A 16,988-nucleotide genomic window follows, 5' to 3' on the forward strand; every position below is an offset into this window, starting at 1 on the left:
CATATTTATTATTATGATTCTCTCTAACGCCTATAATGGTTAATGCAATTCTATTCCATATTGTATACAAGAAAATCTTCATAAAAAGCTTCATCGAGGATGAGAATATATTGAARATAGAGACGGATGATAAACGATTGAGTAAGCATAGAAGAAGTGGCTTCGACTACTGACCAAGTTGAACCATATGCATAGGGATCTATGTAGGTTATTTTGTTTTATCTTATTTGTTTCTTTATATATTAGAATGATTTTATTTTAGTTATTGTTTTATGGTATGAAAGAAGTTTTTTTACTTACAATACCGCGCATCGCGCGGTTCTCATACTAGTATAGTATAGATTTGGAATTTTTTTAGAAACAAGTTAATTACTGATAATTCCAACTCGTCTTATATGGAACCTGTTTTCAAACCAAGGACATTGATGTGAGTGGCTGTTTTTTAGGCTCACTCAACAGCTGAAACTAGCAGATGTGTCAGATCAAACTCATGACATGTCTTGTATTTAGATAAAATCGGTGTATTCATTTGTCAACTGAGCTACACATCGATAAATAACCGTAAAAGAAACAGTCTCGTATGATTGAACGAGCCCCTAAAAACCTTATATATAGCCGTACGTCCAAAGGACTAAACTTGATGCCAATTCTTAAAACTTGAAGGGCTAAACTTGGATACTGGAAATAGTTGAAGGGCCAATTCTTAAAATTTGATGCCAATTGAACATACGGGTCAACCTGCTCCAAATAATCCACTATTTCGACCCGTATCTTGTAGCGCGCGAGAACTGCACGGTTCCGAATCACAACTCCCTTCTTTCAAACCCTCGAAAACAAAATCACAAATTGGGTGCAAACGATTTCGTCTGTTAGCAGCAATGGCCGCTGGAGAAGAAGATCAAAAACCTTCGATACGATCTTCTATCAAGTCTCATATGTCGTTCAACAATTATCCCAGATGGAAAGACAAGGTTCGTATCAATCTTTGTTGATGGAAAATTTTACAAGACCGTGTTTGATTTTTGGGTGTACTGAATCCTGTTAAGTTCATGATCATCTCAGTTTGTATTTAGTTTTCTGAATTTGCTTCGTTATATGGCTTGAACGGACAAAAGTGTAGTTGATCAGTCACTAAATTTTGCAATTGCTGTGTGATTTGAGGAAAGTTTTCGTCAGAAGTAAGATTTCCAGTAGTGGAAAATTGACTCCATTATTGGTGGAGGGTATATTATTTCTTGATTTTAAGTATGATTTTGTGTAAATTTGTAACATATCAGTTGATAATTAATGGCAAAACAGCAGAATTTTTGTTCAATTGAATAATTGATTACTTTTTTTGTGGGAAGTTCAAACAAAGAACAGGAAAGGTTAAGAAAAGTTTCGTATGTGAATCATTGAAAAACTCCATCTGAAGATGCATATGATGCATTTGGTTAATCTTTAATGTCGTTCACAACTTCACAATATGCATCTTCAAGTAGATTTTTTTCCACATATATTCAGTGATTCACATATGAACCTCCCTCTATTACCTTCTCACGGTATTTAGCATTCTTACTTGAACTGACCCCTACATTTTTTTTTTGGTTCACACTTGACACAAAGTTATGTCAGGCTTTTATGCGCCAAAAGTTTATTAATCATATAGCTTCTGTTTTTGGAACTATGATTCCTTTTATGGGAAGAAAATTTATGTGAGTAATTGTTCATTTGACCCCATTAGTCGAAGGTGGAGTGTTATTTGGAATGACCAGAGTATCTATCAGATGGCTGAAGTATATGCTCTTGTGTTGTAGCTAAGAGAGAACTGTTACAAGAGGGTTCGTGCTGACCGGACTCGGCTTTTGTGGAAAATGAGGTTACCTGATTCGAAGGACCATTCTCTTAGGCATGAGGTCTGTCTTTTCATTGATATGCATATGTATGTATGTGTGTTTGTAATTTTTCTTTTCTTTTTCTATATTTCATGTTCTGAATTGTGGTTTCATGTTGTTGGGATAAATTAAGGTTGTTCCTTCTGGGATTCATATGGCTGCCTTAATTGAAAACATTTACAAACTGTCACGCCTTCTCTTTTAAATGGAGAATAAGGGAAAATGGATATTACTCCCCATCTGGATTAATAGGTATTTATGGACTGACCACTATTAGATCCATAGCCCATGTTTGGGAACCATAGTTAACATATTTTTTGAGCTTATTGAAAATCCCTTTTTGGATGGACAAAAACTAGCTGATAAGCTAGCTTATAAGTAGCTTTTCAATAATCTCCAGGAACATTTTGCCACTTTCTTCCAATTATACCCCTGATTAACATACATCTCTGATCTTCCAAACAGCATATATTAACATTTATACAGGAATTGCAAGGTCCCATGTTTTATAGGAATAACAACCACCAAGCAGAAAAATAACGCCATACTGCTAGTAGGACGGTCTACTTATCTCACCTATCTTCTTTTAATTTTTGTTTTAGAAGTTGGGGGTCTTCATGGAAACAACTTCTCTACCTCAAGGGTAGAGGTAACTTTTGCGTACATCGTACCCCTAGGCTGTATCTCTGTGTGGGATATACTAGGTTTGTGTGGTGTGGTTTGTTAGTTGCAGTCTAAACAACCCTCAACCATTTCTTATTGTAGATCGCTTCTATAATTGACCGAAGAGACGTATGCCGGGTCTTTCTTATTTCTAACAAAATAAATGTTTATAAGTAAGAGCGCTCAAGAAAGAGCTTCACTGTAACATGAAATGCATGCTGAAACTATTTCTATAAAATAATTTATGTACGCAGCATTTTGCAATTTAGTGCACAAAACAACCTATGGTCTTGGTTGGCTATTCCCAATATAGTTCTTGTTGTATTTTAAATAAAATGGGAATGCCAATGCTCATTTATTAGCAAGTACTCTCTTCGTCCCAAAATAAATTTCCACAATGAAAAAGGTACACAGTTATGGAAATATGCAATTATTACACTTTTTAATTAAGCAAATGACAATTTTACCCTTAATAATAGATGGAGTAATGAATTTACCTATCTCATATTAAGGGTAGAATTCGAAAGTATGCACTTACTCCCTCTATCACAAAATAAATGTCTACAATTAAAAATGGCACATAGCATTAGGAATATGTAATTATTACAATTTTTAATTAACCAAAGGACAACTTTACCCTTAATAATAGAGAGAGAATTTCTCCATCTTATAATTAAGTGTAGAATGGGAAAATAAATATTTACTTTTGAAAGTGAACTTATTTTGGCACAAACTAAAATAGAAATGTGGATACTTATTTTGGAACGCAGGGAGTATTTTGGGACAGACTGAAATAGAAATATGGACACTTATTTTGGGATGGAGGGATTACTAGATTTGGACATTACCTTATACGTATACTTGTGATGTAGATAAATATTGTTGCTTGAGATTACCATTTACTTCAAATTAAGTTTTTCTTTGCAGGAGTTAATTAAATCAACCTTCCAAGACATTGTATCTGATGAACTTAGAAAAATTAAAGAGACACCAGTGAGAAGCTGTTCTGGAACTCTGAATCCCGACCCAGAAACCAGTGATGATATTTTATGGGAATATGATGGTCCTCATGCAGCATTCCAAGGTGAATGCGAAGAAATTTTGTTGGAAATGCAGAAGATTTTCTACGAGGACCTTAGTAGTGATCAGATTGGAAAAGGTAAAGTTTGATTGCTTATTAAGTTATAATATTAATTCCATTGGATACCCACAGATTTTTGCAGCGAGATTCTAAATCATCATAATTGCAGTAGAGAATTAGAATGTCATTTTTACATAAACTGAGATTACTTTATTACCTTCTTTAGCTATTATTTTACGGTTTCACTTTTTCTTTCTTTTAGTTCTCCTTCCCCTGAGATTACATCTATTTGCAGAACCAGATAGCTACAAAGTATGGGAAGAAGAGGAAGATGAATACTTAGCTCGTGCTGTTTTCGAGAATATGCAGCTGAATAATGATAAGGTATGCCCCTAATAGCTGAATCCATTCATTCAATGATGCTCTTACTTAAAATCATGACAATGGGGAAAAATGAAAACCACATCAATTAGTTGGGATAGAGGTGAGGTCTGCATACATCTTAACCTCCCCCGGATCCCACCTTCGGTGGGATATACTGAGTTCGTTTGGTTTGATTTGTTTTATCAAGTATATGAAAAGTTTTACTGACACAGAGTTGGTGTGTGTTAAATGTGTGACTTTATGACATTTTGGACCATTGTGCTCTTGTTGAGTTCTGCCTAGGACCATAATACCTTTTTCTTTTGCGGATTTACCATCATTGTTTTCGTGGACCAAGATTTTTGCCATGTCCATCAATTCCCTACATGGAAAGTCACGGAAAAATTACACATGGCACATCATTTAAGTAAGCTAAAGAAGAGATCACTAAATTCCACGTGGACAAAATATGTGCTTTTGGTACACGGTACAGGACAATACAAAAACTTATTGTCCTACATTTGGCGCGGCATTAAATTGGGGCATGACATGACCCGAGTGAGACATAAATGCATTTTTTCTGTCCCATCAAAATAGGTGGAAAAATAATCATGGAGATGAGACAAGGTTGGTATATTACTAAACTATCCATGTCAAAATTAAAACCCTAAAACCTTCCCAATCCTTTCACCCTGCCTAACTCACCCTCGTCCGTCTAGTCCTATTCCCTCCAGATATGTGGATTGGAAATTATGCCACTTGTACCGCTTCAAGATGTTTTTTGATTTAGAGGATTTCACTGCCCATCATCAAATAATCTTTATGGACCCGTTTCTTTGTCCGTCATCTTGCAGACTTATGTGTGGAGATAATGGCGAACCATCTTTGGTTTTGCCACTGTTGTGTAATTCCTTTTTCTTGACCTGGATGATGCCCTTTTAGCAGCAACAGTTGCTGCTGCTGAGGAAGTCGTTTTAGGTCACAGTTTCATTACATCTGTCATGTGTTAAGCCATGGACGGAGCGACGTTAGAGCGAGGGAGAGCACATGCTCCCTCTGAAACCTTCAATTTTTTAAAATAGATGTATCATATGTAGGCTCAAAACCCAATTTGTTTACAAGTGAGTGGACTTTCCCTCCTGAAACCTGGGCTACCTTAATTCCATGGCAACATTACTTGATCCAACTGTATAATAATCACATAGATTTGTTGAATTACTTTTATATTTTGCAATTATGTAAATTTGTTTTGAATTTTCTTTCATTATTTTTCATGTGTATAACTGGTAGATTAATTTAACATTTATATATTTATCAAAGAGAAAAATAACTGATGACTGACGTCAAATAAGAACAATGTTAATAGTTGTTTCTAGTTAGGGTGTTAGATTACAGTCATAATATTTGAGATGAAATCCATAGATAAGTTTCAGAAAATGAAACTCGTCTAGATCACAGTTGAATCTTATTGAGGTCGCGGTTTTATTAATATAATATTATACCATTGTTTCTCTTATTTTCAAAGTAATATCAATTTTTTTTTTCAAAATATTTGATTTATCCATGCACCCACTCGTATCAAATCCTGGCTCCGCCCCTGGTTAAGCCACTCCATAATCACATCTTTATGATTTTTGAGCTCACAGACATAATTTATTAAAGCTATATATATATGGAGGTTCAGGGGAACACCCTAATAACCGTTCATCTGTACGATATGCATTTGTGCATACAAGTAATTAAAGATGTTTTCTGGTTTCTATGCACGTGTGCATGTTATGCACATGTGCATACTGGAAAAATTACTTACAAATTACTTGTATGCACATATGCATTACCATACAAATGAATGGTTACCAGGGTGTTCTTCACTTTTTCATTTTTTGTGGTTTTCCTTGAACCTAAACTTATATATATATATAGGGTTGGGTTCACGTGAGACCAGCCTGTTTTCGTGAGACCCGTGAGACCACATTTTTACACGTAAACTTCACAGCAAAAACACTGTGAAAGTTTAAAAAAAGTCGAACCTTCACAGCAAAAACACTGTGAAGGTTTTAAAAAGTCGAACCTTCACAGCAAAAACACTGTGAAGGTTTTAAAAAGTCACCTTCACAGCATTTTGTTGTGAAGTTTCAAGTGTAAAATGCTGGTCTCACGGGTCTCACGAAAACAGGCTGGTCTCACATGATCTCAAGTCTATATATATATATATATATATGCATCAGGTATCCCCGAACACCCACACTTGAATTTGGCAAAAATGTCAAATCCATGTAAACCATAGATTCGTCCAAAACTGATAAAATCATGGTCCTGATGTGCATTTTAGTCCATTAAACTAGTGATGTGTTTTTTTGGTTCCGTGTATTTTAGTTTTCCACTTTTTCTTGTTTCTGGCTCACCAATATTTTGTATATACTGCCAATAGGTGCAAAAAGTGGTTTGGTGTCCCATATGCAAGCGTGGAGAGTTGGAACAGAATCGTCATCTTATCTTTTGTACGCTTTGTGAACTTAAACTCAACAGAGGCAATGAGGTCCGAATGACTTCCATCTTTACATCTCATATGATTTATTTGTTTCGGCTATTTGCTTTATCTCTTGTGCATATCCTTCTATTCTTTGCATCACATTTAGAAGTTGATCATAGAGGGAGGTTCACGGAAAACCCCAAAAAAATGAAAAATTGAGGAACACCCTGGTAGCCATTAATCTGGATGGTATGAACGTGTGCATACAAGTAATTAAAGCCGTTTCTTGGTTTTTGTGCATGTTATGCACATGTGCATACCGAACAAATTGCTGACAAGTTACTTGTGTGCACATGCATATATCGTCCAGATGAACGGTTACCAGCCTGTTCCTTAGTTTTTCATTTTCCTGTAGTTTTCCCCTAAACCTGACCCTTTGATCATATATCTTGACTAGATAATTAATACTCTCATGCAACATATAAATAGATACATAGTGTGTTATCACAATATTTGATTATTACTCATATCTCCTTGCCCTTAGATGATTTTGTAGATTGCTTCAATAGGTTGCCATGATTATGGGCAAATAGGTCATTTTAGCTTGAGATTTTTGCCAAAAAAGAGGACGTTGTAAGATATTACCAAACCAAAAAGACCCAATATGTCCAACCAAAAGGTAGGGTCGGGGGAAGATGTACAATACAAGTGGGACAAAAATAACAAAAATCAGGGAGATGAGACAAAGATTAGTAAATTATTAAACTACCCATGCCAAATTAAAACCCTAATACCTTTCATAGTTCTTTCACCTACTTACCGTCTCTCGTCTGTCCAATCCTGTCCTATCCCATTCAGTCATGTCCAGTCTCGTCAACTGTTGATGCTCCCTTCGATTTTATGTTTTTCAAGATCAAATTTTGCGAAGTTTAATGTTCTATGAGGTTTTCATAGGTTTTAGTCCATTCGACTGCCTAGCATTCTATCTTTACACGGATTTCACCTTGTTATCAAACTTGAATATTCGTTATGGCTCATGATTAGGTTACTTTGGAGTTTCTCCGGGATAGACTGGCCGAGGCTCATGGACAGCATTTCGATAGGGGGTGCAGGCTGAGCCCAAAATTCTGTATCCAGTCTAAATTTGGTATCACTGCCCTATACATGGAGTGCCAAGGTTGCAATACTTTTGAGATTGTAATTTAGCATCTTTCTTTTGTGGATTCTTTTGGAAATCCTTATCTGATCGAATATACTGAGCTAGTTTGGTTTGATTTACAACTTTTTTGTAAATGGATGATCCCTAGCTTCGTCCAAACTGGTCTCATGACATGGCATGACTGTAGGCTTCGCCCATAGCCCTGTTGCAAATCTCGGTGGTGTGTACTTGATGGGTTTTACTTAAATTTGATTACACTTGTACAAGTCTCTCTAAATTGTTTCTTTTTCTCAAATTTTCTAAACATTTGTACATCTCTTGTCGCCTCGTTGACATCTCTTTTCATATTTGTGAAAAGCATAAAACGGATGCTTTGTTGAAAATACAGATATATTACGGATGACACCAAGGGGTGTTCGGTTGGGGGTATTATGGGAGAGGGGTACCATCTATTGTTTGATGGATTTGTCTTCATATCTTCCCAATCTACGAACCATCCTGCCAGGGATTTATTTGTAATGATGTTTTAAAAAATGTTTAAACATTCGTTTTACAATATTCAATTAAAAAAGATGATATAATTATTTTTATAATTCATTTCTTATAAATTATCTAATAAAGAACGGAAATCAACTTCATTTCATATCCTACAAACCAAACACACTAAAGATTCCAAATCCTTCCATAAAATCCAAATTACTCAGGTACATTTTGTCGAACCAAATGCCCAATAGATACCAACGCTTTCATGTGTTTTTTTGAGTCGTTATGTGGATTAAGATTCAAGAATACCATTAAAGTTTCATTCTTTCTTACATTAATACTTTTAAAAGACAAACAATTGAAAGAAATTCGTTGTTTCAAGCAAAACACTACTCATGTTTTGACGTTAAAAAAAACTCATTTGATGAAACAAAATGTCCAAATAAAAACATCCAACCCAAACCGATAAACTATTCATACCAAAAGGGTTATATCCATTAATAAGTTGTGAAGAGTTTAACCATGAATAATCTCTACACCAGCCCGTCAAGTAGCGAAGACCATAGTTGCATCTTTTTGTCACGACACATTCAACGAAAATAACTTCAGTGTCAAGAAAAATGGGATGCACCCAAAGATTCAATTCATCCGAAATAATAATCATCCCGAAACTAATACACCGGGGTTAAAACCATTACAGTTTTTCTTTCTTCGTATCGGTAACAAATCAGGGGAAGCAAAGAGAAATTTGCGACTTTTGTTATGACTACAATCTTACTTACTATATGCATATGGTGATGGTAATGGCAACAAATATATTCCAACCTCCCAATCCGTCGTCCATAGAATCAAAATAGTATACACCAATATAAGAGCGTAGAATCCACGAGTCATGAGTGTTGGTTGAACGTATAGTTGTTTTTCCACGAAAAGTAACTGATGGGTGGACTTAAAAGAGTTCCTCTGAATTGAACTTGTTCCAAGCCTCCTGTTATCATATCAATCGAACCCATAAATAATGACACATCCCTATGCTCCTACGGTCTCGTTATCAAGAAATAAAATGCTTAATTGATAAAAATATTGTTGATTTTGCATTATCAAGCATTTTTTTTGGAAATAGATCGACTTCGCAACTTGTTTTTTGTATATCTGAAATACATGAATGCAAAAAGAACTCAACATTGTAGGTACATATTATTGTATCTTTATGATGTGATATTTAAATGCAAAAACCTAAATGAATTTTAATTAACATTGTAAACATGTTGACTGGTTGATGGTGATTTTAGCCTATGTTTAGCAAACTAATGGATAAACTAGCTGTTGGCGATAAACTAATTATTGGCTGAGAAACTAGCTGTTAGCTGAAAAGCTAGTGGTTGGCCAATAAGTAATAAGCTAACTGCTACTTGATAAACTAGTTACATAAATGAATTCTAATTAAGAATGTAAGAGCATCTCCAATAGATTCTCCAAAATATCTCTAAAATGGAGAAAGAAATTTCAAAATCTCTGAAACAAAAATACATTTAACTCCAACATATTCTCCATTTTGGAGATTACAACTTTGATTATATTATTAAATTATTCCTTTCAGCTAATAAAATACTCTCTAAATATTTTCGAAGTTTCCTATTGGTGGAAATATGTTAAATAATATTTCTCTCTCATTGTAATCATTTTTAGGATGTTCTCTAGATTTGGAGATTTTTACACTCTCTCCTACTTTCTCTATTTTAGAGAGGTTTTGGATAATCTGTAGGAGCAAAAAACATGCTCAAATCCCCAAAATCTTTATTTTCTCCGTTTTGAGGAATCTGTTGGAGATGCTCTAGCATGTTGAGTGGTTGGTGGTGATTTTAGCCTATGTTCAGCAAACTAGAGGATAAACTAGTTGTTGGCCGATAAGCTAGCTATTGCCTGATAAGCTAGCGTCGGCTAATAAGCTAGCTGCTAGTCACATAAATGAATTTTAAATAACAGTGTAAGCATGTTGAGTAGTTGATGGTGATTTTAGCTAGAGGATAAACTAGCTATTGGCTGATAAACTAATGGTGGATGAAAAGCTAATGGTTGGCTAATAAGCTAGCTGTTAGTTGGTAAACTAGTCATGTTTGGTAGAATCTAGGTTATAAGCTAGTTGTTAGTTGGTAAACTAGTCATGTTTGGTAGAATCTAGGTTATAAGCTAGATGACAAAGTAAAATAACCTAAAAAGACATAATAAAAATTAATTGAGAACATAAGGGCATAATTGGAAAAAACCCCCTAAAGCTTGATGAAACGCTACTTGAAGTAATTTTTCAAAAAGCTATCATATAATCTAACTTATGGCTAACCAAAGGAGTCCTTTTTAATAAACTCAAAAAATAAGCTAGCTTATGGTTACCAAACATGACCTTAGTCTTTGACCATCTTGGGTAATGTTGATTAAATAAGCAAGTACCTTAAGTATATCGAAGACCTTCTCGGCAACATATTTCTGTTGAAGATTAGCTCCTTTCTGTTGCACTTTATCGGGATGGATACACAAAGTTGCCTTTCTATATGCTTTTTTCACATTGGCACCAGTGATCAGATCGGTCAATGAAACAGGCTGCCACCCACATTCAGGCCAAAGAACCTGACAATAGATTGATAGGAGAATGAGAGGGATATAAGAATCATATAAAGATCTCAGCACTTCTAATTAACAATTTTTTAGCACAAATTAGAAGGGACTGGATGGGACGGCCGAGAGTGAGGTAGGCAGGTTGAAAGAATTGTGCAAGGTTTTAATATGACATGGGTAGTTTGGTAATTTATCAATCTCCCTGTTTTTTGTTCCACCTCTTTTGGTGGGACAAAATAAATGCATTTTCTCCCGCACAACCCTGTCGCACCAAACGTGGGACAAGCTTTTTATCTTGTCCCATCCTGTGTACCAAGCGCACATAGCACATCATATCCATATACTCACTGGCTGAATTTAGTAAGGTTACATGCTTTTTATTAGAGACTTATGGGGCGTTTGGATCGCAGAATGTTTTCTGAATGAGCGAAATCTGTCGAAGAAATTGTAATTTGAATGGAGTGTTGTTATCAGGTTCGACCAAGCATTTGGTTGGCAGGAAATGAAGTGGAATATGTCAAATGAATTGGAATTTGTTTGTTTGGTTTATAGAATGTAGCTTATGAATTGGAAAGAAATATTGAAAAATAACCAAAATACCCTTTATTTAAACCAAATACTGGTATGGAATTTGGTCAACAGAATTGACCATTCCAACCCCTTTAGATTCTATCGGAATCCTACGAACCAAACGCCTCCTTCTAGGAATCTAGCAGAAATCAATACAAATTTTTTCTGTTTATGGAGGTGATATTTTTTGTTACAAATGCATGTCAAAGAAAATGTTCACTGTAGAAAAGCATTTAGTTTGTCCCAAAATAAGTGTCCACTTTCAAAAGTGCCTACTTTCTAATTTTGTCCTACCATAGATGGAGAAATTCATTACTCCCATTATTATTAAGGGTAAAATTGTCACTTAGTTAATTACAAAGTAATAATTACACATTTACAATATTGTATGCCTTTATTGCTATGAACATCTATTTTGGGACCAAAGGGCCTTTGGCCTAGCGGTATGTGAGTTCTTGGCCTTCTAGGAAGTCAAGGGTTCAAACCTCACCAAAGGTGAGGAGGGTGTGTGAGTTTATTTGTTCTATTTGCCGTATATAAATATTATATACTTAAAAAAAACATCTATTTTGGGACAAAGGAAGTATAAAGTATCAGGTATCAGTCAATTACAAATTGCATAGGCAGGCAGCCAGTCTTTCATTCTTGGCCTCGTATCTATTTAGTAGATTTTTTTAAACTTAAAATGATGAAATGAAAAGACTTTTAGTATAGTAAATAACATAATGCAGTGTGCAGTGCCAGTCCCCACTATAATTCAGTTAAACGTAACAGCATACTACGAATCTATTCATTGTTAGCATCATATAAAATTAAGAAAATAATGTATTCAACCTTTAGTGCTCTAGTGATTATGGTTACACACTTACAGCTTTCAGGGATAATTTCAATATCATCAAGTATGATGAACAGTTAGGGCATCATGTTGCTCACACATCAATTTAAGTTCTTGAATTACATACAAAATAAAAGAACGAGATGAGGATGCATACATATTGTAGTGTGGATAGGAGCACACGCAAGTTTCCTTCTTTCCCTGCTGCCCAACGCTTGATTTCAGTATCTAAAGTTCCAGCAATCCTCTGAGATGAACACAAAAAAACAGATCAAGAACATGACACAGGTAACTTTAGTTATAAGATGTGGAGAAGGAAACATAATTTACAGGTAAGATTAGTTATTTTCGCACCAAATAAGTTTGCATTGTGGGGTAGAAGTCCAATTTGTCAAAAAGCAGATTGAGTTAACAAGAAACCATGTAGCTGAAGTTACTACCATGAACGCCTAGCTGCATCTTAGGAAATCTTTACTCCCCACAATTTGTTTCCCCCCCCCCCCCCCCAAAAAACTAATACCAAGATTAATGCATGTGAGTTTAGCTCCAAGGAAATATTCACATCCACAATATGCTCACTAATGCACACAAAACTGTCTATGAAAGATAAGAGAATAAACAGTCTAAAGAAGAGAACACAAAGACAAAATGTGGAATATCCGGGTTTGTTTGGATTTCAGAGATAACAGTTCACAAAATGTGAAACGATTACCAGAATAGTTAATGCCCATCCATCTGAAACCAAAGCAGTGGGTGTTCATTTTCACATTTATATTCTTAGAGATGAAGATAATTGAAAGTATAAAAATACAGCCAAAAGATGAGATGCCTGAATAATACTTACATGTCTTTCTTCCTGTTCCCTTTGAGATTGGAGATCACGCTGGTTTTTTTCAGCCAACGCTTTAGCCTATGCAAACAAAGCTCAATTGTGAGACTTAGAAGTCATTTGTCACATAATCATGTCACTTCAAACCATGTCATGCATGAATAAAAACAAATCATGAAAATTTTCTTTCCACAATGGCATACCGCACGCTCTTGAGTACGTTGCTCTCTTTCCAGTCTTGCTCTTCGTCTTTCCTCAGTTTCCCCTACAACTTCTTGGAATTGTGCAGCTGTAGCAGCTTTTGGACAGAGAAAGTGCTAGTGAGCAATAACACCAGACAATTAGTCATAAATGATCTCGACAAATTTAAATGGAAATATACCTCCAAAAATTGAGCTAAGATCGTCAACAATATTGGTGGTGGACGATGCTTTCCTCATGTTGGAGGATACACCAGCGGTGGAAGCCCTGTGGGCCCCTTCTGATCCCCGTCTGTTTTGAGATAGTAGATCAGCTGCAGAGTCCTAAATTGGGGAGCAAACATAGGCCCAGATATTAACGGAAGTTTCCAAATTATTATAAATTTATTTAACTATATGATACACAATTTACTACTCACTGAAGAAGTTTCCCTTGGTTTTGGTGCACTGCTTGGTCGGGAAGCAGTGCCAAAAAAGGATTCAAGGTCGTTATCATTCTTTTGTTGGTTCATCCTAGAAGCAGCTGCCCTTTCACGAGCTTCTGCAGCGGCTCTCTTTCTCGCCTCAGCAGCAACCCTTTCTACAGCAGAACGCTCTGCTCTACGTCTTGATTCTTCTTCAGCCTGTGCAACAGCACGTTCTGCTCTACGTCTTGATTCTTCTTCAGCCCGTGCAACAGATTGTTCTGCTCTACGTCTTGCTTCTTCTTCGGCCCGTGCAACAGCAGCCTTCTCCTGTGCCTCTTTCTCCCTAGCTTCCATGGTAGCCCTCTCTGCTCTTTCCTTTGCCCCAACTGCTGCTCTTTCACGGGCTTCAGCTTGTGCTCTTTGAACTGCAGCCCGTTCAGATTTTAAACGGGCTTCAACGGATGCTCTCTCACGTGCTTCTAAGGCTGCTCTTTCACGAGCTTCCCTCGTTGCCCTTTCTACAGCTTGCCTGGCCTTTTGTCTTTCAATCTCCCCCATCCTATCTTTTTCAAGTTGCCTGTGCTCTCTCTCTTCCTCTTCCTTCTCTCTTTGTTTTCGTTCACGATCTAGCCTGTCTCGTCTTAACCCTTCTTCTATACCCTGTTCATCTTTATCTGGCTGCACAGATTCTTTATTTCTAAAAGCCTTTGCATGTTCTCTTTCTCTAACCTCCTTTGCATGCCTAAATTTAGCTTCAGCTCTGTCCATAGCCTCCTTCATTGCAGCAGCAGCTAAGATCGAGTCCATTTCTTCACCTGATTGGGCATCAGCATGGTCGTCACCATTATTTGGCATCATACCAGTGGCAAAATTCTCAAGGTCATCTAACGGCGAAGATAGGGAACTCCTGGCCACAGGTTGGAATGGCCTAGGACTTCGAGAATTCTTAGCAAAATTTGGTGAAGAAGATGAATCATTAACAAAATTTCTGGAATTTGAACCTAATGAGCCTCTTTCAGGCTTTAAAATATGCCTTGGTATTGGAGGAGGGGGTCTTGAAGGTGGTGGAGCTCTAGTCGGTTGTGTGAACAGCGGTATCTCTGACACAGAGAGCCATACATCATCAGCTTGCTGGACAGGTTCCGATGTGGGAGACATACCCATCTGAGAACTTGTCTCCATATATGGTGGAGAAGTTGACTGATCAAAAGATCTATGATGATTTGTAGGAATTGCTGGAATGTCAAAAACGGTTTGATGAGATTCTTGAAAATCATCAATAGGCATCTCCTGCGATCGACTCTCAGAATATCTAAAAGAAGCTTTCTGTGTTGAATCTTTACTAATAGAACTTTGTGCGCTGTCTGTAGCCGATCCTTCTTTGGAAGGGCTCTTATCCTTTCCCCTGTTATTCATCTCATTTGTAAATATAGGTGCAGATTTACCAAAACCATTAAGGGGATCTATGTCATCAAACATACTCCCATTTTTCGATGATACTCTGTTTTTTCGAATCCTAGATTTACTAACACTGCCAATCTCTTCCGGTGGATCAGTGGAGAAACTCTGGTATGAATTAGCAGTGGTTGATGTAGACTCTAGACCCACAAACAGATCATCCACTGCATTAGAAGCTTCCTTTGTATTGGCAGTTGATTTTGGGGTAGGCTCTGAATTTAATCTATAAGAAACAAAAATTATAGAAAATTATAGAACAGTGGCTTATTCAAGTGTCACCGGTATGTTCTGCTACCCGTATAATTTGAGAAAAATAAGATTTCATAAAGATATGGGCAGCTAATAACTGAAAAAGAAAGCCTTGTGCTGGGAACTAATTTCAGCAAAAAAATAATGTTCCATTCAAGTAACGATCCAATTAATCCATTTCCATCTTATGTTTAGTTCGTTACTGACTTGGAATCCAGATCACAACATATTCTTTCTTAAATCTTGTGAAATTGAGATTGCTTAACTTCAGATTGAGCAAGCATGAACATCAATGTAAAACTTGTGCATCTACTTAAGTGACTAATCAAGAAGTAGTAAAGTACAGATAGCATGTTCAGGTTCATTTTACTGGGAGTTTATACCATGTATTTGATTTTGTTTACTATATTCTAACAGTGTTTTTCATTAAATTCGAAAGTACAAGGTGCAACCTTTGGAAACCAAGTATTTCTCCAACTCTTTGAAAAGTTTGCATGACCCAAGGTCTCCCCCACCTCCATTTGCAACATTGTTAATTACTCAGTTAGATAGCTTATCGAGCTTGTCCTTCCCAACAACATTGCACAAGAAAGTGAAATAAATATGGCGGAACTTCATTGACAACTAACACATAGAACTTCTCAAGTAAATATAGATAATCCAGAACTTGAGTTTCCAGTAGTACAAACTCTTAGTTTGACTTCAATTATTGGATCCATAGAAAAATCTAACAACATTAATGACACTTCTAAATTATACAGCTTTGAAACTGAGAACAAGATGAATCTCTTTAATATTGGTTAGTGTTTTTTTATGCCCAACATAGATCAAATGATAACTATGCATAAATCACTTATGAGGAAAGGAAACACAGCAACTAAATCGCAGATGAAATGAAGCATAGTACCTATTACTGGTAGCAGGATTGCCACTTCCAAATCCAGGGATCAGATCATCAAAACCTCTTGGACTTTTGGTACGATGATGCCTGGTTGATTCAACTTTCTCTGTTCGACCCAGACTCCCCATAAGATCATCGAAATGATCACTCTGTTGACTTCGTTTAGGCGGCGATGTAGTCATCGATGCGAAAATATTATCTTCGTATCTCGGCGAAGCAGAAGAAGACATCGATTTACTCTTCAGCCCTGGCAATCCGTCGAAAATGTCGTCATCATAAACCGGTTTATCGTAAACCGGCAAATTCAAAGACGTAGCTTTGCTTTTAGCTTCGTCATTATTCGAGGATGTTGAATTTTTGAAGATCGCGTCGTAATCAAAATCTGCCATAGCCGATGTCGACTTAGAGTTGTTAGTGTTTTTAGGCGTACCACCAAACACGTCGCTGAACATGTGATCCTCTTCAGCAATAGTTGATGATGAGAACGGCGGTCGACTACCCTCCGATTTCATCGGTGCAGATTTTCCTTGAGGCCGAAATCCGAAGTCTTTTGCCAACATACCAAACTCATCCATTTGATTCACCGGATCTGGCAACAGAGATGATGAATCTCAAATATGATCCGATGTAAATTATGTGTTACAAAGCTACTGATACACATTTGTTGAAGTCGGAAGTAACTAACCGGATATTTAGGTTTACGCCCGCAGACAACGGTGGTGATGGTTGAATTGACGACGATTGAACTTCACGGCGGTTGTTCACTTCTTATTTTTGTGTCCTCTGCTCGAGCTCCGCCGTGCCTTTGGTTGTTGGCTCCTCTTCCATTA

General features: G+C 36.6%; 2 protein-coding genes across 3 annotated transcripts; one reads left to right on the forward strand and one right to left on the reverse strand.

Moving 5' to 3' along the window:
• The first annotated feature begins 780 nt into the window (after positions 1–780).
• On the forward strand, positions 781–7,908 carry LOC112518503. Its single transcript, XM_025126221.1, has 6 exons — positions 781–971; positions 1,797–1,895; positions 3,465–3,696; positions 3,914–4,002; positions 6,413–6,520; positions 7,499–7,908. Exons 1-6 carry the CDS (start codon positions 879–881, stop codon positions 7,658–7,660), a joined length of 783 nt encoding a protein of 260 aa, XP_024981989.1. The 5' UTR covers positions 781–878; the 3' UTR covers positions 7,661–7,908.
• Positions 7,909–8,569: 661 nt separating this feature from the next.
• On the reverse strand, positions 8,570–16,988 carry LOC112518134 (auxilin-related protein 1-like). 2 transcript variants are annotated; one of them, XM_025125713.1, is made up of 9 exons: positions 16,844–16,988; positions 16,165–16,747; positions 13,563–14,955; positions 13,326–13,467; positions 13,147–13,241; positions 12,959–13,024; positions 12,272–12,361; positions 10,545–10,721; positions 8,570–9,084 (listed from the first exon to the last, which is right to left on the reverse strand). In XM_025125713.1, the coding sequence occupies exons 2-9, from the start codon at positions 16,731–16,733 to the stop codon at positions 9,046–9,048; spliced, it is 2,571 nt and encodes an 856-aa protein (XP_024981481.1). In that variant the 5' UTR covers positions 16,734–16,747; positions 16,844–16,988; the 3' UTR covers positions 8,570–9,045. The 2 variants fall into 2 exon arrangements, with proteins under 2 accessions (XP_024981481.1, XP_024981480.1); XM_025125712.1 differs by having other exon boundaries at positions 13,563–15,231.

Source organism: Cynara cardunculus (genome assembly GCF_001531365.2).
Source record: "Cynara cardunculus var. scolymus isolate 2C chromosome LG 9, CcrdV1, whole genome shotgun sequence".
NCBI classification, from domain to species: domain Eukaryota; kingdom Viridiplantae; phylum Streptophyta; class Magnoliopsida; order Asterales; family Asteraceae; genus Cynara; species Cynara cardunculus.